Source organism: Benincasa hispida, chromosome 10, assembly GCF_027475165.1.
Source record: "Benincasa hispida cultivar pf3 chromosome 10, pf3_genome.v1.1, whole genome shotgun sequence".
NCBI lineage: Eukaryota > Viridiplantae > Streptophyta > Magnoliopsida > Cucurbitales > Cucurbitaceae > Benincasa > Benincasa hispida.
In genome coordinates this window covers 37,261,188-37,287,674 of record NC_143487.1, presented here as the reverse complement: position 1 = coordinate 37,287,674, position 26,487 = coordinate 37,261,188, and the positions used below count along the sequence as shown (strand labels likewise).

Sequence of the window (26,487 nt, the reverse complement as noted above, 5' to 3'; positions counted from 1 at the left end):
CATTAAATAATGGTGACAAAGAGAATGGAAGATGCTCCTATATTAAACAAAATGAACTAATAACATTCCATTAGGTTGAGTGTGGATGATTGTGATAACAGAGTGGAGGTGATATCCAATATTAAAGGATTAACATAGTTTAGGTCACTCAGTCCATGGATGAAATTGTAGGGCATCATAATACTAAAATCAAGGCAAATGCATATACTAAGAGTTCGGACCAAAATAATACAAATTGTTTTGTCACAATACTAGCTTAATTTATGAAAGGTGTAATAGTTTGTTAATCTAAACAAACCCTTTTTTTAATGAACAAACACAATACTAGCTTGAGGAATAATAATAAGAGAGAAATCCATGACTACAAAAGGAAAGAAAAAGAAAAAGAAAGGGATAGGTGAACAAATAGCTTGATTTTCAAATAAGAGGAAAATCTATTATTACTATAATCTATGAGTGTCTGCTGATAACTTAATCAATCGAGACAATTTTAGAGGAATTAAGTCCAACTTAAAAGCAAATTTATAGTCATGCTAATCTATTTTGAAAAGAGCATATGTATTATATTTGATAGTATTTTCAATGTAGTAGATGTTACATGTAGCATAGTATCTTCATGAGTTTTGGAATACCTTCTTTCATGAAGAGCCAAATAAACAAAGAAAAAAAGGGTAAAAAGTAGCTAACAAAATAGAATAAAAAGAAACATACAATTAGCAATGTACTGTTGCAGTGGGTTAATTACCTTGGAAGGAGATCTAAATATATTTGTAGATACAAAAAAGAGACAAACTTCAAATTTGTTGGAGTGAATCCCACTTGATAATTAACATCACCACCCTAGCATCAAAAGCAAATATATATATTATTTTTTAGTTTTAGGCTTCAAAGCAGGTTTAGAGGAAGTGGGAAAAGAAGGAGAAGGAGAAGAATGAGAAGAAGAAGAATGTGATTGTTCATACCAGATTTTCAGATAAACGAGTTTTATGGAGTTGAACTTGTGTTGATGTAGATTTGATGCAAATATGGTTCGATCCCTAGTACTTGATCATCTGATTCTCTCAGTTGAGCGTACGTTTGATGTATGGAAGTGAAGCACGTGGATGTTCTTGAAGTTTGGAATCTTGAAAGTATGTTCGTATCTTTAAGACTTGAGCTTCAAGGAGTGGTCCAGTCTTCAAGAGTTATGAAGTGTTTTGATTGTTGGAAGAATTCTCTTTAAGCTCTCTGTGATCTAAAATTTCTAAAGCCCCAAAACGAAGAGAACTCTATTTATAGAATTCTCAGGTGAGTTTTATGGGCTTGTGCTTGGTTGGTCGACCTGGTCCCTGAACCCAACTAATTGGATTTGGAATTTATTTGACATTTGAGTTAAATTAAGCATATTCTTAAACCCAACTTGACTTTAGCTCAAACTTTAATGTCTAACTAAACCAAAATAATTAATTTAATCCAATGGACAAGAAGAAAGCACATGACATCATCGAGATTCGGCAATTTATGTCTTCAATTTTAATTTGGGACATGTGTCACTTTTAAGTAGTTCCAAATTTAATTATTTGTAATTTCGTCATTAACTTGAGAAATGACGTGGTGATTTGTGGTTAGTCTAGAATTTCTTATTAATAGTAACAAAGAAGGGGAAGAACGAGAAGAAGAAGGAGGTAAAAGACAAATGAACAAATTGAGAAGGATGATTGAACAAATTTGTATGAGACTTTTGTAATATGTTACTATTTAGTGCTTGGCCTTCTCTATAACTTAAAAACTTTGAAGGTGGTCGTTTGGATTTCTATGTTTATAGAACTTTATATAGCGCTTGCTATTTGCTATTAGTTAACTTAAGACTTTTTATTATGGTTTAGAATTTCTAAGTTTATTGTTGAACTAGTACTACTAGCTAATTGCTATTATTTGACGTGAAACACTTTTTTTTTTATCGTGCCTTGGAATTTTAAAATTGATTGTTGAAAATATATTTTTTGAAAATTATAATTTAAATAGATTGTTTGATTGAATTGGTATTTAAATAATAATTAGAGAAAATTAGTAAAAAATAGGGGGAAAAACTTGACATAGGCAAGAGGAAAAGGAAGGAAGAAAGAAGATAAAAGGAAACAAAATAATAATAATAATAATAATATTTTAAAATTAAAAAAATAGCAAAACCAAATTCCAAGCCCAATCGAACCACATACATGTAGTTTTCGGTTTCATATATAATTTTTTAAAAATTTTTTATTCGGTTTGATCGTTCCCACCCACTATAGATTTATAGTTGCACTCTTATGCACGGTAGAACAAGTTGCGTTCATGGATACAACCATTACATCCAATCGATCATTCATTAATTGTTTATAATTACAGCTACGTCAAAAGTCTATTTTGCCCCTAGAATTACTCCTATCTCCTTATATACCGCTAATACATTAATGAACAACCTTTTATGGTCCAACAATAAACCAAGTCCATCTCGAGCTAGTGAGAGGGTGGGACCCCATTATTCGAGTTCCGAAATCAGCACTTAAGGAAACTACTCATCTACTTTTCTTGTACGGGAAGGAGAGAATTTTATCTTGTAAAATTACGTTCCCAGGTCCCTAATTCATCCCAAACTCACTTACTATAAGTATTTTCTCTAATTTATCTTGACCTTGATTCATGCAAACACCTTTTGCAGGAGCACAGTCCTAAATCACCACGAGATCGAGCATGAATCTCATCCTGTGAATCTATCTAGAGAACGTAAGAGAAACAATATATCATATATATCTTTCTCCCATTCAGTATTTTGAAATAAGGTTTTTTATTATTTAGACAAACTTAGGCTAAATCATTTATCCAAATTTTTATTTATTTGTTCATACATAACACTTATGTTGAATAGTTCTCATAATGTGAATTTCCTAAATTTATTAAACTATTTAATAAACTAATCACATTACAACATGCTTTAATAAAAGTTTTAAAAGTTTGACTAATTCAACTCTCTCAAATAGGAGTGTTCCCTTATATTAATGGTCAATTTTTAATTTCCTATTTTAAACTATTTTAAATTAAAATTAAAAGATTTACTTTATTCTAATATGATTAAAAATTTATTAAGATAAATTAAAATTTTAAACTAATTAAAATGAATTAGTTATATCTTTATCTAAGTAAGACCCTAATCTTCTTAGATAAGCATACAATCTTACTTTATATTTCAATTTTCCATTAATTATCTTATATAACAATGATATTTTAATTAAGGAGAATCTCAACATCATACATCTAATTCATAGTAGAAATTTATCCTAACAATAATTTAAATATAACGATTATATTTAAAAATAAGATGCATGATATTTAACCTAGGGTGGAATTTTAACCTATATAAAATATTACATGCAACATATAATTCAATTTAAGACATACAACCTATGTACATATAAATTAAATCAGCAAAATTGGCTGGCCTTTGGCATTCCTAGAAAATAATTTAAAAAATTACAACAATTTTCAAATTTCATAAATTCTAGGTCTTGGAGATCTTCATGCTTTGACCATCTCGAAATAGAGTTCCAAAACCCTAATTTTCACCATATTTGTGTTCACAAGAGATGGAGCGTCATTGTGCTGGATACTAAATCTCAGGTTTGCAACGCCATAGTGTTGTCACAATTTCATCTTGCTATAGGTTCATAACGTCGCAACATCACAGGATAGACCTGTGGCGCTGTCACGGTTTCTACTCTCACGTCTTCTCGATATGACTCAAGATCTCCTCTTTTTTGGACCTTCTTGACCGTCGTTCCATGCCATGATTCATCTTATCATTCATACAACCGATTTACAATATATTTACACCTAAAACAATGGGTATTACATATTGATTTCATATAAAACAACCAACTTTACAAACCAACATTCATACATCAAATATATGAAAATTAATGTAGCCACCATTCATATTTTTATTCTAATTAGAATCAAAACAATTGACTCTAATACAAATTGAAGCGTGAAATCGCTTTCTTTGATTTCCCATTAGAATTTAAACATACAAAAACAGTAAAATGGTTGAGCATAAGAGAACCCTACTTTTATAGAAACGTAACGGTAGCAAAATCATCTCCAATTGATGTTCTCTTTCATGAAGTCGTCCTCGCTATGGCCTTGACAATGATCCAACTTGTAGGAATCTTCTTAAAAAAAAGTTAAGACAAAGAACCTTTGTCTATATTTTGGGAGAGTATTAGAGAAAATATATGAACTATTGACTTGTGTTTCTATGTTGCATCTTTCACATCCTCTATAAAATCCTATTTATATAATCTAAGTAGGTTAAAACCTAATTAAATTAATTAATCGTCTTATTATCTCATAATAGAATGATTAGTTATATGAATTATATTCAAATACATAAAATCTCCCATATTATATTGTTTTAATTTGAATCTTATTAAAATTAACTTTATAATAAAAATAATGTATCATAATATACATTAGCATTTATATTAATTTTGATCAATTAAATATATTTTTCTTTAAATAAATAAATTTGAACATTTCAAAATTTTCTTTCAATACATTTGGTTCTTGTTGGTTCAATTGTGAGCTAGCAAGGAGACTTTATAAACTATACAATATTAATTAACTAAACTCTTTAATTAATTGATATCCATTCATTAACTATAGAAAAAAACACTATAGATCTACAGTTGCATTCTTCTACATGATAGGGTAAATTAATATAATCATCACAAGTAAGTCGATCCGTCACAAATTGTTCATAAATAGAGTTGAGTCAAATTTATTAGTTTCTTTTATCGTATTTTCAAATTAATAAACACTTTGGGTATAGCAAATAAAACAAGTTGGAGTATAAAAACACTTTTAAGAATAACTTGTGTAACATTTTCAAATGGTCCAAATAGAAATTCAACTCAAAATCTATAGACCAAAAAGCTTTTTTTTCCTTTTTTTATACTATTTTTCTTTTTTCCTTTTGTAGTTTTGTAGTTTTGTTTTAAAAAAAAAAAAACGAAATCAATGAAATCAAATAAATACTCAAATTGATCGACTTTAATTGTTAAAATTGAGCCTCAAAATTAGTGTAGTATTGTAGGAAATAGTAAATATAAAATATAGGAAAATGATTTTTGTCGGGCTTGTGACGTGGAGTAGCCGACGTTAGAGGAGAAAAATGGAATCTCTACCGGTCTTGATTTAGAGGTGTGACTAGGCAACCAAAATATGTCAAATTGGTCTGAAAAAAACAAAAAGTAAAGGACTTAGGGTTTTTTGTGTATTGGGAAGATATTAGCACCCGACAACACTCAGAGAACAAAATTTTATTATTTCTCAATTATTAAAGAAAGACTTTTTTGTGAGAGAAAAAGATATTTTGTTTTGATTTTTAAATGTCCCATGTTTTATTGATCACTATTATATTATAAAATATGAATAATAAATATGAGCGGTTAAAGACCATTGGAAGATTTTATTTGAATTTAATTTGGCATCTTAAAATAAATTCATCACCAATATTAGAAATGTTAACATCTTGGGGAAAATTGTACGGATGACCCAATTTTAGAGTCCAAAATGTCAAATGACCCATTTTTAAAAAATAATGTCAATTGACTCTCTGCTTACATCATCATGGGATGAGATTACAAAAATGGCCCTCTAGTCTATAGCGCTCAAACTCAACCGTCATCCCACTCCGTTTAAAATTAAGGAAAACAAATTGTTGTACGTGCAAGTGTCGTTCATCTCGCTCTGCAAAACCATCACTGTCGTAATCGAAGTTCTCTATTGCCATAATCGAAGTTCTCTACTGGGTTAGTGAATTTAATTTTTGTCTTCCATGTTGTGTTGCGTCTGTTTAGGTTGTTCTCGTTTGATCGGTCGTCACGTTCATAACTAGTTTCGCGTCTGTCTTTTATTTTGGGTTTCGATGTGTTCTGCATTGGTTGAGGACGAAGAAGATATAGTTAGATGACAAGTTAGTGGACAAGTTTTGCAAGAGCGAGATGGGATAGAGCGATTCGAGCTAAAGGAACATGTGCTAGAGAAATTCGAGCTAAAGCGACATGTGCTAGAGCGATTCAAGCTAAAGCGAAATGTGCTAGAGCGAGAGCGAGATGAGTGAGATTAGCAAGATGAGCGAGATTAGCGAGAGGTAGCGAGATTAGTAAGACTTTTACAGTATATTTTGTTAGTGATTTTTTAGTACGGACCTGTTAATTGATAAATTGAATGATCATTGAACAATGCAGAAGTAATTTAAGATGTCGAAATCTTTGAAAATTCGTGAAGTTGATAGGTTTCCTTGGCAAGTAACTTGTCTGGCCCATGTTGCCAATGCCAACAAGATTGTAAAGCAGAAGCTCACCTAAAGGCAGTTAAAGATGTACAAGAGAACAGTTTTTGGTCGATTCCTAGACATTGAACTTGTATTCAACAGCCCTCTAATCCACCATATGTTATTGAGGGAAGTGAAGAACTCGGGAATGGACTCAATCAGTTTCTTTGTCAGAAGAAAGGTCATCACATTTTCGAAGGACGACTTTTTGTTGATTACTGGTTTGTGGCGGTCTCCTACGCGAGTTGGACGGAATAAGAAGTCCTCACACGAACTTTTTACCAAGTACTTTGGTAGTCAGTTGGCCTCAAACGTATTCCACTTGCATTTGCTTGAAGAAGAATACAAAGAATTGGTATTTGAAAATGATGATGATGCAATGAAAATTACCCTAGTATACTACATAAAGGTTGCAATGATGGGTAAAAACAAGCAAAAGAATGTTGTGGATCGTACCCTATTTGACGATGTTGAGGATATAGACTACTACAACCCTTTTGATTAGGGTACAATTATTTGGCAGAGGACACTCGACTCCATGAAGACCGCACTTAAAGATAAGGTTGGTCTATACAAGGAGAAGGTAGGGGGAAATAAAAATTATGTTGTGAAGTACTCACTCCGTGGATTTTCCCAAGCATTTCAGGTAGATGTTCCTTAACCTAACTTTATCTTTAGTTTAACATTAACATAGTTATAAATTTGAGTTGTTTAGATTTAAGTGTGGACGTATGAAACCTTTCTTCAATAGCAGGAAACGTTGCCACTCGAAAGAGCAAGGTAGCGATTCCTCGTATATTACGATGGTCATGCTCCCACTCGGTGTCCTTCAAGACACTCGAGAGAGACATTTTTTAGTCTGAAAATGTGAATGCAATCTATGTAGCCATGGTATGTTTATTCGGTAGTTAAATGTACACTAACCATCTTACTGGGTTCCTTAATGCAGACAAAAGTCAAAGAGGGTCTTGTCATGTCCGAGGCTAAGAAGGAGTTTCAGGACGCCTCAATTGATAGACGGGCCATAAGACAAGCACACTCCGACACTGAGAGTTCAGAGAGCTCTAGTAGTGCAAATAGTGATGGTGGTTCAGATAATAATGGTTCAGAAGGTGGAGAAGGTGAACAGGAGGGTAATTCAGAAGGTGGAGCGAGGGATGAAGAATCTGATAAGGACCAAAACATCCACCAGCCTACTTACACTCCCAGTGAGGATATGTTTCATAATGTACTGGTGGTTAGTGACGTATGTCCTGAGTTTGAGGATGAGTGTTCTGTCCCAGGGGATTCGGGCCACAGGGAGGGAGCCAATGTTAAACCTGATGTATATGCCTACTTGAGGAGCATTGACAACTCAATATCGAGCTTAGATGCCCGTGTATCGAACCTAGAGACGGACGTGAGAGACATGAAAGCACAATTGTCAACTATTTTGTCTCTATTACAGTCGATGAAAGGTTCCACGATGTCGACGAGGTCTCCCACTCCACAGACGGGCCAGGATGCCACTATGCCCCCCATCCCGACTGTACGTAGATCACCTACCCCACCTGTACGTAGGTCACCTACACCACCTGTACGTAGGTCACCTACCCCACCTCCACCTCCACCTAGGTCACCTACACCACCTCCACCTAAGTCACCTACCCCACCTCCACCTAAGTCACCTACTGCACCTCCACCGATCCCATCTCCACCTTCATCTGTACAATTCAATATCACGACCTCCTCTAACATCCTACATCTCGATTCACAGGTATGATCATTATGTGATTCGAAAATTTCTTTCTTCATATTTGTTATTCAACATGTTCAGCATTTTGTTATATTTCTATAGGTTATGGTCGAGAGTAGAAAAACAACACGTAAGAGGAAGGCCATTGATAAGTACACACCTCCCATTGAACCAAAGAAGAAAGAAGGAAGTTAAGGTTCAACTTCCTTTGGATCGTCCAAATATTAAGTACCCTCTCCCTGGGGTACCTACGATGCAGTTTAAAGCGACGATCCAATACTCCTTGGAGCATGAGGTTCCAGTAGCTATATTGAAGGAAATGGTGAACTGGATTGCCGATGAGAATACGGATAATGAGGTTTGAGAAAATGCAATTCAACCATTATCCAAAACCTTTTTCCAGAAGTTGACTGAACCAAGTTCATGGGTTGAGTGTGACATAAATTTACGATCCTTGTTCTTTTTACCAAGTACATACAATTATAAACCCTCTCCTAATGTATATCTTATTATGGATGCAGACCCTAAATATCATTTTTGAGTTCATGAAAGAAAATTTCTATAGGCGAACAGACATGTGTATGGCTCGCTTCACCATCCTGCCAATTGGAATAACGGTAACCATTTACTGCACTTTTGAATAGGAATACATTGGTTGACTATTATGTGTTTTAATGTTCTTTTCATTGTGTAGAGTCATCTAAATTCTCGAGATGGGGTCTACAAACATATCAAGAACAAGTCGACCTTGGATGTTTTATAGCATGGGCGGATGAGACGTTACCGGATTATGTCATGGGTAAATTTGATGTCAAGTGGTCAAATGTGGACTTCGTATACACGGCAACAAACATTGATCAGCATTGGATGTTGATAGCATTCGATCTAAATAGAGGCCGGTTGTTCGTATTTGATTCACTGCCTTCCATGACATCGAAGAAGAAGCTGGAGTCTTTCCTTGAACCGTTGACTTACACCCTACCTTCGCTTCTTCATTACTGTGACCTGAAACATTTGAAGCCGGACATCGAAACGTCTCATTGGAAGATAGCCCGACCTACCTCTACGAATACACAGCACGAGTCATTAGATTGTGGAATTTTTGTTGTAAAATTCTTAGAACATTTAGTGACTGGTAGTGACCCATCTGTAATAACTCAGGATAAGATGACTGACTATAGTATGCAATTGGCATGTCAATTGTGGACAAAAAGATGACTGACTATAGGATGCAATTGGTATGTCAATTGTGGACGAACACTCCATATTATTGACGTACAGGTATATTATGTATATTATTGATGTAATTTAGCTTTTACTAACATGTTATTTAAATTATTAGTGTAGAACTACCATGAATACAGAAGATTCATTCATGAATAGTGAACAAGTTAAAGATAAGCGAGACATCTGAAAGAATTCATTTTTCCAACAAGTTAAATTAAATTATAAGTAATCAGAATTTAATTTAAGTTTAATTTAAGTAATCAAACTTTAAAAAGGATTAAATTAATTTAAATTAAACTTATAAAAGGGATTAAATTGTTAGTGTAGAACTACCATGAATATAAAAGAAGATTCATTCATGAATAGCAAACAAGTTAAATTAAACTTAGATAAGCGAGACATCTGAAGGGATTCATTGATTACACTTATAAAAAGGATTCATTGCCAACAAGTTAAATTAAAAGCGAGATGAGCGAGAACGAGATAAGCGAAAGCGAGAAGTTTCCAGAATAGTTCAAGAATAACCAAACTCTCGTAATCAAACTTATAAAGCGAGATATCTGAAGAGATTCATGAATAGACAAACTCTAGTAATCAAACTAAGCGAGACATTAGAAGTTTCCAGAATGACAAGTGGCACATAAAAAATTACAGTTTTGAGGATTAAAGTGGCACATAGAATGTTATAGGTACATAGATAAGTGGCGTTTAGACAATTACAAAGACAAGTGGCACATAGACAACTATAATCGACCGACATTTGAATCATTTGTATTGGAGTCAATGGGTCGCCCGATCGTCAACGGTTCACTACAGTTTTGTCAATTATGCCCGTAGTTCCCACACCTACCACATTTTATTTGTCTGCGTTGTTCTCCTCTTGATGGTATTCTTTGTACTCTTCGACGCCCGCCCTGTACCACTCTTCTAGAAGGTGCAATATGCTTTTCCACATATCCCGGAGGTCTCTTCCATTCAGATATGTGACCGAGTGGATTTACAGGCTCTGCATAAGCAGCCATGAGGGAGTCAACACTATAGAATGGACTGAACAAACCATGATGGGGATGTTTCTTTCTCGCGCAGCCACAATCGCATGTGAACATGGGATACCAAGTGAGTCAAATTCCTTGCATGTGCATTTCTTCGTATGTAGGTTCACAATACCGTCCAATCGATTGTCCCGCACATGGATCCTATAACAATCAACTAGCTTAACTCGATATCATCTACCTTTGTCACACTCAGTTGTTAATCGGTTTTCACAGTAGTCTGAGTGTGACGTCATTCGAGATGCCCAATACTTTCTCCGTTCATAAAACCATGACTGGATGAGGCCTCGAACGTGTTCCAACAAGCACATTATGGGTAGCTGTCGATATTCTTTGGTCAATGAATTGAAACATTCTGCACTATTGGACGCTCTGTTATCATATCTTCGTTCTGTATGGTAAACATGCGCCCACCTTTCAAGACCAATATCCTCCAAATATCTCGATACTGCACCATTTCGAAGAGTACGTATTTGGTCCCAGTGTGCTTGGAACTTTGACATGCGAAATGCCCTGGCTGCATCCTTGAACATCCCAACAATCATAATGTCCTTAAAGTTCGAAAGAATATTATTTTCTAGGTGGTAAGTGCACAATCCATGACATGCTATGGGAAAAACTGCACGAATGGCATTGCCAATAGATACCACTCGATCGGACAAAAACACCAAGTTAGGGGGTTCTCCAATGGCACACTTCAAGTTCGACATAAATCACTTCCAAGCTCGATCAGTTTCATTATCCATTATGGCATATGCTAGTAGGTAAACTTGGTTGTTGCCATCCATGGAGATGCCGACCAACATGGTCCCTTTGTATTTTCCTTTCAGATGCGATCCATCAACAATTATCATCGGCTGACAACTTGAAAAACCTCTAATACAAGGTCCTAATGCCATAAACATGTACTTGAAATAGACATCATTTTCAAGTTCGATTTCAAACCTTGTACCTGGATTCTCCATCTTTAATGCTTCATCATATGCATGTAGAATAGCGTAAGACTCTTCTAGAGTACCCCTGGTGAGAGCATAAGCGATTTCCCTTGCACGCCACGCCTTATCGTAACTTATGTTTACGCCGTACTCTCTCCTCATATCCTCGACAATGTGACGAGGTTTATAAACATGTCCTATGCCTGTAAACTTGTCTTTGATTAGTTCTCCAACTACCGCAGCTGTTGCTTGTCTATGGTCATGATTTAAAATTCCAATAGAATATGTGTGCGACCGCATATACTTCATGATCTTAAATATGTCACACCCTAGAATTTTAACCACACGAAGGCTCCACTTACAATTATTCTCTATACATTTAACAGTGAACAAAGGCTTAGTTGACTTCCTTACCTTACATTCAAAATTATTGTTTATACACAGAATAGACAATCTCATTTTTAAATCACTCTTACTCAAAAAAAAAATTGACCAACTTCAACATCTGTCTCGGATGAAAAGGTGCCAGGCATAATCAATTCCCCTTTACGACATGAAGACATGGAATTCAATCCTCCTAATCTCTCAGTAATAGCCACTGCAGGTCTATGCACCTCTGAAGGACCACAGTCCATAGAATTTAATCCTTCTGATCTCTCATTATCAACCATGAAAGGATCACGCTCTTCTGAAGGACCACAATCCATAAAATTCAAGCCTGCTGATCTTTCATTACCAGGCACACGTCTGTTACATTGAGTTTCTCTTTCCAAGTCCACTGCACGAATGTTGCCATTGTCTATTGATAATGTTGATGGTTGAGTGTTCATAGACAATGGGCTATCACCCTCTTCTCAATTAAGCTCATATGATGCCTCGTATTGTCTGTCTACACCTATATGATCTTCACTTATATTCACATTTTCGTCGTGGTATGATTTTAGTGTTACATATATCTGAATTGTAGAAAGAACGTCCCGGCAAAGAACGAAGTCAACATCACCATCATTTCGTATGTAGTGTGGAGGGGCTTCAAAGTCAAGCTTATATTTAACTCTCATAATAACATCAAACTCTGAGCAACTTACATTTGCAATCCTGTAGACGTGAGTTTTAAGTTCTTCATACTTCAAGGTAATAGGCACAACGATTTCTGTTAGCTCGCCTCCAACATACAAATTTTGGTTCTCATCCCATTGACCTCCGTATCGAATTAGTACACACTTTCCTGTCATCCTACAAAGTAAGAGAATATTTTTTATTAAGCAGATAGTAATACACATGGATCTCTCTCGCTGTCCCTCCCACACCTCTCGCTCTCTTGTCTCTCACTCTCGCACTTCTCGTTGTCACTCAAGCTCACTCTCTCGTTGTCGCTCTCTCCACCTTTCTCTTTGTCCCTCTTTCTCATATCCTTTTCGTTATGCTATTTTATAATGTCTATATATACTTGTTTTGAGACCATGTTTCTACCAACACCAATGAGACCAAGTTCAAGAAAAGTCAGTTCTGTTCTGAAACCCCGTTCTGAAAACTCCGTTTGGTTCAGAAAAACTCCGCTCTGGAAAACCTCGTTCAATAAATCTCCGTTCAACAAAATGACAGTTCAAATGAAGTTTAGATTTTAAAGAATACACCATTTTTGTGTTAACAATTTTAAGTTATAGACAGATTTCGTGAAAATTGTCAAATCAATTGTACAGTGGCAAACAATCACATCACGATGGAAGATGAACAGACAGCGAGAGCAAGATTAGAGAAGCGAGAGCGAGATGGTTATCAGGGGTAATTTTTGTAATCTCATCCCTTGATGACATAAGCGGAGGGTCAATTGACATTATTTTTAAAAATGGGTCATTTGACATCTTGGACCCTGAAATTGGGTCATCCGTACAATTTTTCCAACATCTTGACCACTCAATTTTCATTATAGGCAAGTTTTTAAAAGATTTTTTTATTAGGAAAATCAACAACATAGCCTCTTAATTTCCGTCCGAGGACGGAAATTAAAGGAATTTTTAAAGAAGATTTTGGTTTATTAATTTAAAACATTTGCAAAAAGAATCTTTTGCAAAAATATTTGAAATTTTGAGGATTTTCTTATTTATTTTAAAACAACTATGAAAATAAACCTTTTTTTTTTGTCGTTTTTTGAGTTTTAAGGAAAATGAAAATTTATGAAATCATTTTTGGGGTTTTTATTTAAAAAGATGTCAATTAATTATTTTAGAAAAGGTCAAAGTTTCCTTTTGAAACAAAAGATGCGCTTTATGAAATCAAACTTTTTTTTATGAAATTTTCTTTGGAAAGGAAATAAAAGAAAAATATAAAGGAAAAATATTTTTTATTAAATAAACTTTTTTCTAAATAAAAGTCATTGAAATCAAAGCTTGACATCCTACTAAATAGTTTTCTAACCTTAGTCCTGAATACTCTAGGTTTCATCACTGAAAAAAAATACTTTTTGAAAATATTTAATCAAATACCAAAATAAATCTAAATATATATCATAGAAATTTGAGTGAAAGTATGTGAGTGAGAGAAAAAAATTAACTATGATTTTTCTTTTCTTTTCTTTTTCTTTTTTTTCTTTCTTTCTTTCTTTCTTTCTTCTTCTTCTTCTTCTTCTTCTTCTTCTTCTTCTTTTTTTTTTTTTTTTTTTTTGTGTATTGTGTGTAGTATGTGTCATGAGCCTTCAAAATTTTCAAGCACTTTTTAATTAGGATAGTATAAATTTAATTTAATTTAAAAGGAACAAATAATGAAAATTAATTAAAGATTATTTTATTGATTTGAAAAATATTTGATATAATCAAGTACTTCTAAAATTAATTAGATACAAACTTTTCATACAAACAAAAATTGAACATTTAAAATTTATTCTCCCTACACAGAAAAGCCTTTTATTTTATTTTATAAAATATGGATATTAAAACTAAAATTTTTATTCTCACTAGAATGAAAAAAATGAAAAAAATAAATCCTCTATTTTATTTATGAAATATGAATATTAAAACTTCAAAATTTTATTCTCCCTACAATGCAATAATAGAAAACTGAATCCTTTATTTTATTTTATCTAAAGAAAGAGAAGGAAATGAAACTTCTTTATTTATTTATTTTTATTTTTTTTCTTAAAAGTCGGTGAATTTTAAATTATAAAAAATACATAAAATAAAATGATGAAATAAAATTCTGGACAAATTGAGGGGTCTATATTTTTCATATTTTTATCTAGTTATATGGAGAAAGAAAATATATTTCGATGCAAACAGAAATTTTAACAAAAAATCATTTTAACGATTATGTAACTAATTATATGTGTGAGGACAAAAATTTTATAAATTTGCAAGTTTTTTTTTTTCATTTTTAATAATCGTTTAAGTTTGTGTGTCCATACAAATATATGTTTTAATAGTTTATGTTTTAATAGTTGAGTTAAGCACAAATTAAAAAGTAAGTTCATGATATTTTAAGTGATTGACAAAGTATAATATTTAAGATTTCAATACTTGTACAATTAAAAAAAAAGTAGGAAAAAACTTAAACACAAACTAAAATAACCCTATACCTTAAACTAGGAGTGTAACAAAAAATCGAAAAATCGAAAAACCAAATCAATTCAAATTGAATCCACTATTTTGGTTTAATTTTTTAGTATAAAATTGGTCGTTTGTATTTGGCAAAAACCAGAAGTATTGGTTCAGATCATATTTTGATTGGAAAAAACCAATAAAAAACGAACGGCATATATATATACTCTTAAAAATAAACCTTAATATTAAGTATCTTTTAGCGTTTTAATTATATTATGGTGCATATATATTTATTATCTAGAAAAGAAAGATCAATATTATAGAGTGTATATGTTCTTGTTAAGAACCTGCAAAAAATATCCAATTTCAATCTATAAAAAAAAAAAAAATGATCCAATTTTAATTTAAAATTAGCAAAAATGACCAATTCACAATAAAATTAGAAATAAAAATTAAAATTCGGAAGAAAAAAATAAAATGTCAAAAATCGAGAACCAACTTGATAATAAACTGAACTAAATAAAAAAGGAAAATTATCAGAAATAACACCTTCAACTTTCCATCTTTCAAAACTAGCACATTTTTTGAAAAGTCGTTAAACTAGTTTTTTCTAGTAGATCTCGAGCGGCTTTTCTACCATTGTTTCGACCTTTTGGGCCTTTCCGGTACAAGAGAGATTAAACACCGAGATTCATAATCTATGCCAATTGGTATAAACACCGATATTCATAGGCCAATTTCTATTTCCACAATTATATGAATTTGTAAATTTTCAAATAAATTTATCAATTAAATTTTTTCAGATGGATAATTGCATTTTGATTTTTAAATTTTAGGAAAATTAAACTTTGCAAAGAAAAAATGAAAAAATTAGGTAAAATATGAAAAATATAAAATCTCAGTATTAATCTATCCGAGAATTCACGTTAATCTGCTCGAGATTCATATCCAAATTTTATATATTTTCGTATTTTACCTTTTAAAAAAAAAGTTAATTTTTCAAAAATTTAAAAATCAAAATCAATCACTTGATATCCATGTAAAAAAATCATTTGTATAATTGGTAAATTGATTTGAAAATTAGAAATTGGATTAAAGATTTAAAAAATTACATAAAATTTTGATATAATATTTCGAGAAAATTTGAAAATATATGAGATTCGGTAGAAAATTGAAGATCACATAATATTTTGAAAAATTACTAAAATCTCATTGTATTCTACCAAAACAATCAATTAATTTTTTTTTAATCTAAATCTCTATTTGAATGAATTTTCAAAAAGGTGTGAGGTGAAAACTTGAAGGTATTATTTTTTACAAACATTATGTCAGTTGAACTACGCTTAGTCACAAAATCACTAACAAAATCAAACTGAATACCACCCTTACCCTTAAGTAGATTGAAGTAGTCAGTATGACTATATAATCCAACTAAAATAAATTACACCCTAATCACATATTATTATATTCTACAAATTATTACAAATTTGCAACTATAATAACTAATTAAATCTAGGAGAATTAATTAAAAGTGAAAAACATGAGTCGTGAGAGGATAATAAACATCTTAATCTTTTTAATATACATTATCTTTATGAATTTTATCAACTTTTGACGCACTTTTCATTCTAATTTCCTATTTCTCATAATTTCATTTCATGAAGCTGCTGTTTCTCATAATTTCTGAGTTTTTTTTTTAATGAATCTCGGGCCTAAAAATCAATAAGGATCATACAAACTTAAATCTTAGTAGGGATTTATTCTATTTTTCTATTTATTTTAAGAAAGTAACAAAAATAATATTTACCCAAATCAACAATCGATTGTAAAAAATATACATGCTTCTCAAATATTCCGATTCTAAATTTTTCTTGGTTTTTTCTTAATACAAAACAATGGCATATAAATATTTCTTTTTCTTTTTTTATTTCTTATAAATAAAATATTAAAAAGAATGGATATAAAAAATTTAAACCTTGACCCTCAATATTTTGTATCAATTATGTATGGGCCATTTTTTTTGTTTATTCAGATAAAAAGTGTTTTTGTATGACGAAATACAAAATTCTTAAATTCTTAAATCAAATGTAGCACTAGAAAGAAAATTTTGATTTTAAATCAAATGGGATAGATAAGATTTAACAGCACCACAACTTCCTTGTATGAAATTGATATCAAAATGGAGCCATGGCCAATAATCTCTGTTTCAATCATTCATTTCAAGTTTCAACTTTTATTAAAAATTTAAAAAAAAAAAAAAAAAAAAGTTCAAGAGAATAAAAAACTTTAGGATTAAAATTCATCTACATTTGATTCTTTCTTCATTTTTTGTTTTGATTTTTTGCTTTTTCTTGTCAAAATTTATGTATATATATTAAAAAGGAAAAACTAAGGAGGAACAGATTCAAAAGTTTCAGTTCCAAATGGTTTTTGAAACTCTCTGATTCACCATCTTCTTCTTCTTCATCATCCAAATAAACCCACCACCTTCTTTTCTTGTTGTTGTTGTTCTTCTTCATTCATCAAAATCCCCAAATTTTCCCACCATCCAAACACTCTCTTTGGATTCACAAACTACATCAACAGAAACATAAACAAAATTAACCAAAATAACAAAACAAGAACACTAATTATTCCCCCATTATTAACCCTCCATCTTTCTTCCTCCTTTTTTTTCTACTTACAGTAACTTCCTTAGTCAATCTTGTTGACCCCAATCCTCTGAACGACGACGTTTCTAAACCCACCGGCCGCAGCTTGCTGAAAACAAACTCCGCCACCCCCACCGCCGCCAACCTTCTGTTCCATTAATCCAGTCATGTAGTTTCTCACCTCCTTCCTTATCATCTCCTGCATCACCGCCATTAATTCCGAGTTAAGAATCCCAAATCCATTATTATTCCTCTCATCCTTTACCCCTGAAATTCCTTCTTGTCCATTCGCCGGTGCCGAATACGGTAAGGCCGTACTCTGTCTCTCAGAAACGCCAGCCATTGCCGGCACAGAATTTGCCACAAAATTAACCTCCGATGAGTCCGCACCCGGAAGTGACAACGACAATGATGTCGGTGGGTCATCCGAAGACGACGCCGTTTCGCCGGGAGGCAAAACGCCGCCGGTTCTAGCCACTGGTCGGTACACATGGGAGGACGACACGGCGGGGAAGAACCCGGAATCGCTAACATCGGATCCAGAAGGACTATTCGGAGAAATATAAAGACCTGCAGAAACCGATCTCTTCAACGGCGGGGTACTGTTATTACAACCCCCGCTCTCGTCAGCCATGGACGAGCACTTCCGTTTCAAGGTTGAGTTCCAGTGGTTCTTAATGGCGTTATCGGTCCGGCCGGAAAGAAGCCTGGCGATGGTAGCCCATTTGTTTCCGTACAAAGCTTGAGCGTTAATGATCGTCTCATCTTCCTCCGGCGTGAAGGCTCGGTGCTCCACCTGCGGCGAGAGCTGGTTGCACCACCGGAGACGGCAGGACTTGCCGGAGCGGCCGGGAATGGATTTGCTAATCAAGGACCAGTTGCGAGGGCCGTATTTATGAACCAATTTCTGAAGGGCGTCGTCTTCTTCAGGGCTCCACGGACCTTTGATTCGATCAATTTCTTTGGCCATAGAAGAGATTAAGAAAAAAACTCAGTTGATTGGAATCGGAGAAGACATAGGGAAGGCTAGGGAGGAGGGTTTTAATGGCGGCCTGGAGAATTGGGGGATATATAAAAGGGTGGGGAAGGGTTACCGGAAGAGAAGGTGAAAGGTTGGACGTTGGTGAGAGAGGGGGGTTATGGGGATTGGTTACCGGGAGTTCCTGTGAACGGTTAAGAAAGGGGAGTTGGGATACAGCTGGCAAGTGGACACGCGTCACATCTTAACTGCTCTGATTTACACAAGTCCACGCTCTCTATTTCAAAATCTATTCCTCCTCTGTCATTTCTTCGTCCCCTCTTTTCGTTAAATTAACCCACGCGCCTATTTAAGCGCGTGTTTTACTTTTGTCTAATTCCATGCACCGTCCAAAGCCAAACGGAAATGCATTTTTTAACTGTAATTTTAATTGTTTAAATATAGCCTTTATCTTGAGGAAAATTAAAAAGATATTGTCCTATTTTTTTCAAATTATTTATAAAAATATTTTTATTTTTTATTTTTTTAAATAAGTCGAGGGTTGAAAATTATCTTATCATAATTATTTGATGTGAAGAGAACGAAAGACCTTCCTCATTCCGGAGACCTTCCTCATACCACTCATAATTATTTGATGTGTTAAAAATAATTTTGTATTGGGAGAGAACGAAAGAGGGAAGAGTAAGAAAGAGAGTGAGATATTGAGAGATACCGAGATTTTGAGAGAGAGTGAGAGTTTCCGATTTTTTTCTTTTTAACTTGAGAATTTCCAGCTTGATATGTTATTCTTTCTAATCCATTCATTGGTGCATATCTGGCACGAAGCGTTTCCAGTTTTTTTTTTTTTTTGGTCTGATTTTTTTTTGAAACTTTATGAAGGGTAGTTTTTTCATCTCAAGTGATTTGATGTAGAGAGAACGAAAGACCTTCCTCATAACACTCATAATTATTTAATGTGTTATAAATAATTTTGTATTGGGAGAGAACGAAAGAGTGAAGAGTAAGAGAGAGTGAGATTTTGAGAGAGAGCGAAAGTTTGAGAGCGAGATCCTGAGAACGAGAGCGAGATTTTGAGCGAGAGTAAGATGTTAGCGAGAGTGATCTATCCGTACAAATTTTCCTTTTTTCTTCATTTAATTCCCTATTCCACCTTCTTCTTTCTTTCTTCTTTATATATTTTTTTTAATTTTCCATTTTATAAAACACAATTTCTAAAAATATTTTATTATTATTTATAATTTAAAAAAAGAAAAAGAAAAAAAACTCCATCAAAATCTTGGTACCAAATGTACAAAAGGAATCCAAGATCATTATTGTAAAATCCTTTAAACTATTGACCTCACTATTGTGATTAAAATTTTTGTTCTTTATATCAATTAGTCTTATTTATAGACTTGCATGTAAAGGTTTTGAGTGTTGATTTGATTTATTATGAATGTCCCCAAATTATTATCTAAAATATGTAAATTTGAATATTGAAGTTTTTTTTACTAACTTTTTAGATTTAGACTATCTGATATAATTATTTATGTCAGTGACATTTAAAAGCTTCTATATCAAAATAATTACAATTCATAATATATAAAAAGAATAAATTAAAAAATAATATCTCATAAAAATAAAAAAAATGTAAATTAAATATCTCATTTATATAAAAATAATTACAAAAATCAATATGTCCCACAAGGCAGACGTCGTCGATTTCGAGCTGTTTGGGTTCTTCTTGGTGTTGCTCTGGTACCTCTGTAGGCGCTTCATAATATAAATATTCATTATGCTCTCCCCGACCCCAGCCATGTCCATGCACGTATGAAGACGAAGGACCAGCCTCTAAGTCATATGTCCTGAACCAAATGTTGGCATCATCATCATCGGACTAACATAATCAGTTTGACTATGCGTCTACATCACAGGGGGCAACTTTTCCACATTATGTGCAACCTCATCAAACTCATCCTCTTCCCGAACAAGTCCTCTACATCTAGGAGCTGGTGGAGGAACAATAGGTATATCGTACATATAATGAATTTCCTCCATATAGCTTTAGTTGTCACTACATATAACAAGAACCTGGTTCGGATCATTCGCAACCTCACGGAGTCTACGGTTGTTCAATCTCTGTGAATTATAACAAAATTAGACAATATTTAAAATAAATTTAAATTAAAAATAATTAGATAATATTCATTTACCAGATGACCCACAACTACTCCCGGATGAGTGACGTAGCGCCTTGTGCCATGATCAATGACCTACAAAAACCTTCAAATTGTATCTAATTAAACCAATGAATATATTCTGGAGTGACATCTGTGTCAAACTGTTCAAGAGAAACCCCCACTACAATAAACCTTGCACGATAGTGCCATCGCACTACCAAATGTGCAACTTTTTCGGACCAATCTCCAGTCCTTAGGTCAATATCATGCAGTACGGGTCCAGTATTACAAGGCGATGGGACATCCTGCTGAAAACCGAATTGTCTCATCACCCTGTCAGGAAGATGTCACTCACCAATGTGAAAACATATGAGAGGACTCGTTGTTCGCCATATGTTTTGACCATTCGTACAAAAATTAGGCAAAGTATGCATAATAATTTTGTACGGCTCCCAAATAACTTGAAACACAAAATATTATATTAGAGAATATTAAAGACAAATACAATAAAAATGTGTATAAAATAATCAATTAGGTTCAGTATAATGTACCTGTTCAGGTTGAAACAGATTAAACATGTATCTATACTGGCTGACTACATGTGTGGCTGTCCTAGTCACATAAAATTTATCTCTCCACCTAAATTTTTAAATTGATAATTTATAATTTAAATTAACAAGATCAGTGATATAAAAATTGAATTGAATTAAAACAACATACTGAGAACCGTAGGCTCGTCCAACTAACTAAGCGTCATTAACATGTAGCTGTGGAGCCATGGTTGGAAATCGCTCCCAAGCCCATAGTTGCAAAAGTATGAAAGGCCCAGCTATCTCTCGAACCTCAGGTCTTGTTGATTTGCATAGTTGTCTATACAACCATGCCAAGCATGCTCCACCCCACGAATACCGCCCCCGCATCATGGAGGTTAGCTAACAATGGCAGGAACATCAAGTGAACAAAATGGCTTGATTTATCTGAAAACAGACTTCCACCCATCATTTGTAGTATATATGCTCGCACATATCTTATGACGGTTTCCTCGCCTGCATCATCTGTGAGCTGATGAAATTGTGTTCATAACCATATTAAACTTAACCTCGATCCTTTAATCTTGTCGACAGGTGGGGTCGCACCGAAGTACAGTTGACAAACTTCTAACCAGTCATCGTGCATCACTCTGGTGACCGGCTCACCGTCAACAGGTAATCCCAACAACACTTCTATGTCTTGTAGAGTGATAGTGCACTCTCCAACAGACATATGAAATGTATGCGTCTCGGGCCTCCATCTCTCGACCAAGGCTGTGATCAGATGCCAATCCAACTGAATAAATACTAATCTAGCTAGAATCCAGATGTGCGTAGTAGCAGTAGTATTCGAGGGTGGAGCGGGATAGTGCGCTGGAGAACTGCCTTTCGACGCCTGCAAAATATTTCTCCAGTAGTACGATCTCGCCATACAACAAATGATCGATGAATGGACTGGTCATACAAAACATCAGGATCAACAGGTCCTGGGTTTAAAGCCATGATCTGAAAAAAAAAATATTTATTTCTCAATTAAAAAAATATTTGTTTCTCAATTAGAAGAATAATGTACAACTTAATTAAAAGAATAATGTACAACTTAATTAGAAGAATAATGTACAACTTAATTAGAAGAATAATGTACAACTTAACTAAAAGAATAATGTACAACTTAATTAAAAGAATAATGTATAAGACAAGTTAATTAAAAGTTATGTACAAGTTAATTAAAATAATAATGTACAAGTTAATTAAAAGAAAAATGTGACAAGTTAATTAAAAGAATAATGTACAACTTAATTAAAATAATAATGTACAATTTAATTAAAAGAATAATGTACAACTTTATAATATAAAAAAATTGAATATACAATAGGAGAGAGCGAGATGTTCAGCAAGATTGTAGGAGAGAGCGAGATGTTCATCGAGATACTCTCAATCTCGCTCTCTCCTTCAATCTTACTCTCTCCTACAATCTCGCTCTCTTCTTTAATTTCGCTCTCTCAATCTCGCTCTTTCAATCTCGCTCTCTCCTACAATCTCGCTCTCTTCTTCAATCTCGTTCTCTCCTACAATCTCGCTCTCTCTTACAATCTCTGAGAATGGAAGCTCCAATGGAAGTAATATATAAACCCATCTCTGAGAATCAATCTTTCGCCATTTTATTCGATCATTGAATTTATCTCAGTCGTTGCCTACTGAGAGAATTTGTCATTATTTTCTCAGAATTTTGGTTTTTTTGTTTGTATGTAAATCATGTTAGGTGAAAGTCCATTCTCGAGTGTGATAACTTGCATAACTAAACCTTTGTTTTTATTTTAATTATATAAAAGATGAAAGTTTGAACATTTTACCTTACAGATATGTAACATCTTGAGTTAATTCAAAGTGTACTAATTAATGACAACATGCATCCATTAATGATAGTTCTTATGATAGTTCTTATGGTTAAATTAATTAAAAACTTTTAACAATGTATGTATGAGAAATGTTGAGGATATGAGATGATTGCATAGGATTAATTAGACTAAGCTTATCCTGATTGTGTAAAGAGCATTAGTCATGGCCGCTCTCTCCTTCAATCTCGCTCTTTCCTACAATCTCGCTTTCAATCTCGCTCTCTCAATCTCGCTCTCTCCTTCAATCTCGCTCTATAAATCCCGCTCTCTCCTACAATCTCGCTCTCTCTTACAATCTGCTTCACCCACTTATCTTCCTTTTCGAGGGTTGAAGTTTCAACTTTTGTATTTCAAGACTAGACAAAATTAGCGAGATTCCCTTCTAGAGCGAGATCCTCATCACAAAATTAGCGAGATTTTTATGTATGTCGAAACTTCAACCCTCTACAACCCTAAAATGTTTCTTTGTTTGTCAAAACTTCAACCCTCGACAACTCTTACGTATTGTTTCCAAGTTTTTGTTTGTTTGTCGAGTTCTCAACGTTCGATCTCTACATTAGTCGAATCCTCAACCCTCGACTTCTAGCCTCGAACTCCCAAAACAACAATATTTCTCTAATAAGTTTCAAAACAACAATATTTCTCTAATAAGTTTTGAAAACAACAATATTAATATTAAAGGTCCCTTCATCTACCAACAATATAGTAAATGGTAATAATAAATAGCCAAACTAAACTTCTTTTTCCTTTTCTTTTTTTTTAAGAGACTAAATGAACTTTTTACTTTATATAAAAAATATCATTAACTTTTAAAATATTTAAAAATACCTTTTAACTTTCAAAAATATTTCAAAAATACTCTTATCATTCGTTTTGAATAAAAACCGTTAATTTTTTTTTCAAAAACAACTTTCAAAAATTTCAAAATTATCCTTAAATTAAAAAAAAAATTAAATTATTCTTTACCATTAGTTTATAAACAAAAACCGTTAATATCTTGATGCAAACATAACTATAAAATTTCAAATAAAAAAGTATTAAGAATGCTCATACTCTTATTAGTGATCAATTTATTTTGAGGTTTTTTTTAGTTTGAAAAGAGCCAATTCTAAGATAAATTATATAGATATTTTCATTTTTTTACTAAGTTAATTCCTATAGTTTATAATTAGAATTTTATCAAACCAAAGGAATCATTCATGAGGTTTTATCAAATCATAATGAATAAATTCGAACTTTTAAAACCATAGAAACTATATTCTAACTTTCACCAAGCCATAGGGACCAAATTTGTAATTATTTGTTGTTGTTATTATTATTATTATTATTTTGAGCTAAACAAATGTGCCAAACAATTATTAAAAAAGTGGGGAAGTAAGAGAGAAGAAAAAAGAGGAGAATTAGATAAGTAGGACGGTATTAACTGTTTTTGTTCATATACTTTTAGTTTCTTTTTTTTAAGTTTAAGTATATATTTGAAAATTTTGAAAGTTCAAGAATATTTTTTACAAATAATTCTAATATTTTCCATTCAAAACTAATGGAAAGAGTATTTTTTAACTTATTTTGAAAGTTTAAAAGTATTTTTCTAACTTCCAAAAGTTCATTGATATTTTCGACACAACGTATAAAGTTTAGGAGTATTATATATAATTTATTATTATTTTTTTTATAATAAGAACAAACAAGATGGAAAAATTACACAAAATTGAAAACATAAAACTAAACAGTCATCGTCAACGTTAGTAGATAGAAAAGAAGGTCAATCCAAGAGGTGAAGCAAATAGACCACTAAACATGGGGAAGCAAATCGTTCTTAACCGAGCATATTTCATTTTTAGTTTTTGAAAATTGTGTTTGTTTTCTCCAAATTTCTTATTTATGTTTTTTTATATATATACTTTCTATATAAATAATTGAATTTTTAGTCCATTTTCAAAAATAAAATAAAAAAAACCCTTTTTTAGTTTTGTAATTTTTGTTTTCATTTTGAACCCTCCTAAAACATACACAACAAAACACATAAACACATATATGGAGGTAATATTTATAGGTTTAATTTTTAAAATAAAAAAACAAAAAATAAGATGTCACCAAACAGAACCTAAACTACAAATAACGTCACTAAAAAAGGTAAAATAAAAAATCTTGGATGGTTCAATTTTCTACCAGTATTATAATATTTTTGAAAAACAATATAAATAAATAATAGTTAATTTTAGAAATAATAATGGTTTTTTAATAAGTTTAAATTTGTATTAATAACTTTAGATTTACCTTCATCACATTTTTGTCACATTTCGTCGGTTTTTATGATATGATACAAATGTTGTTACTTTGAATAAAAACTATATTAATTTAGACATATGTCCTTAATTAAGACTCATCAAATTTCTTTACCCTCAAATAATGTTTTAACTCAAAGGGGGAAAAATATATTGTCGAATACATAGATATTATAATATGGATGAAAATGTTCAAAAATTTTTTACAACTTTGATATTTATGATTGTAACATATTTCAAATAGTGGTAGAATTAGAAATTTTAAGACCCATTTGATAACGTTCTCATTTCCTATTTCCTGTTTTTGTTCCCTATTTCTTGTTTCCTATTTTTTTTTTCTTTTATGAAAATAAGAAACATGAATTTGTTTGATAACTATTCTGGTTCTTTGTTTCTTGAAAAAAGGAACAGGAACAAAAACTTGTTTGATAATTATTTTTTGTTTCTTGTTTTTGTTTCTTATTTTTAAAAATATAATTTATAAAAAAAATATGTCATTCATTAAACATTGAAAAAGTTATTATAAAAAGTTTAATTCATCTAATGCAAGTGACTCTCAATGACAACTAATATAATAAAAAAGTCATATTCTATCCTTTATATGTTGGTCAAATTTGATTGACATTGTCATCTCTAGTTTGAACCATTTGTCTTAAATGATGTCGAGTCAAATCCAACTTAATATATTATTATGTAAATATTGTAATTGTAAAAATATTAACGTTAAGTTAAATGAATGTCTTAGTGTACAAAATTTATATATTGTGAAATTCTACTTGGTTTCATATATACTAAAAATAGTAGAATTAAAATAATATATAAACATGCATATTGTAAAAATTAATGTTCAAAAGTTGAAATATAAAAAAATAAATATACATATAGAAAATTAAAATAATCTATAGATCTAAATATTGGAGAAATTTAAAATATAAATATAGCAGAATTATTTTTGTAAATAGAAAAATAAATTAAATATAAAAAATGGAAATAAATATAAAATAAAAACAAAAAACAAAATAAAAATGCACCTCTTGGAAATTTAAAATATATAAAATTAACATACATATTGAAAATTAAAATAATATGTAAATCTAAATATTGGAGAATTTTAAAAGTCAAAATAAAATATAATATAAATATAGCAA

At 32.2% G+C, this 26,487-nt stretch overlaps 2 protein-coding genes and 1 pseudogene across 3 annotated transcripts; 2 read left to right on the top strand and 1 right to left on the bottom strand.

The window, feature by feature from the left end:
• The first annotated feature begins 6,398 nt into the window (after nt 1–6,398).
• LOC120089046 (uncharacterized) lies at nt 6,399–6,857 on the top strand. Its single transcript, XM_039046478.2, has one exon. The coding sequence runs from the start codon at nt 6,399–6,401 to the stop codon at nt 6,855–6,857; it is 459 nt and encodes a 152-aa protein (XP_038902406.2).
• Nucleotides 6,858–8,882: 2,025 nt separating this feature from the next.
• LOC150033322 (uncharacterized) lies at nt 8,883–9,305 on the top strand. The gene has a single exon (XM_090306375.1). It carries the CDS (start codon nt 8,883–8,885, stop codon nt 9,303–9,305), a length of 423 nt encoding a protein of 140 aa, XP_090162501.1.
• A 7,799-nt stretch (nt 9,306–17,104) lies between these two features.
• Nucleotides 17,105–18,590, bottom strand: LOC120088866 (transcription factor MYB44 pseudogene; annotated as a pseudogene). Its single transcript, XR_016523942.1, has 2 exons — nt 17,522–18,590; nt 17,105–17,411 (listed from the first exon to the last, which is right to left on the bottom strand). The product of XR_016523942.1 is annotated as a transcription factor MYB44 pseudogene (transcript).
• Nucleotides 18,591–26,487: the final 7,897 nt, after the last annotated feature.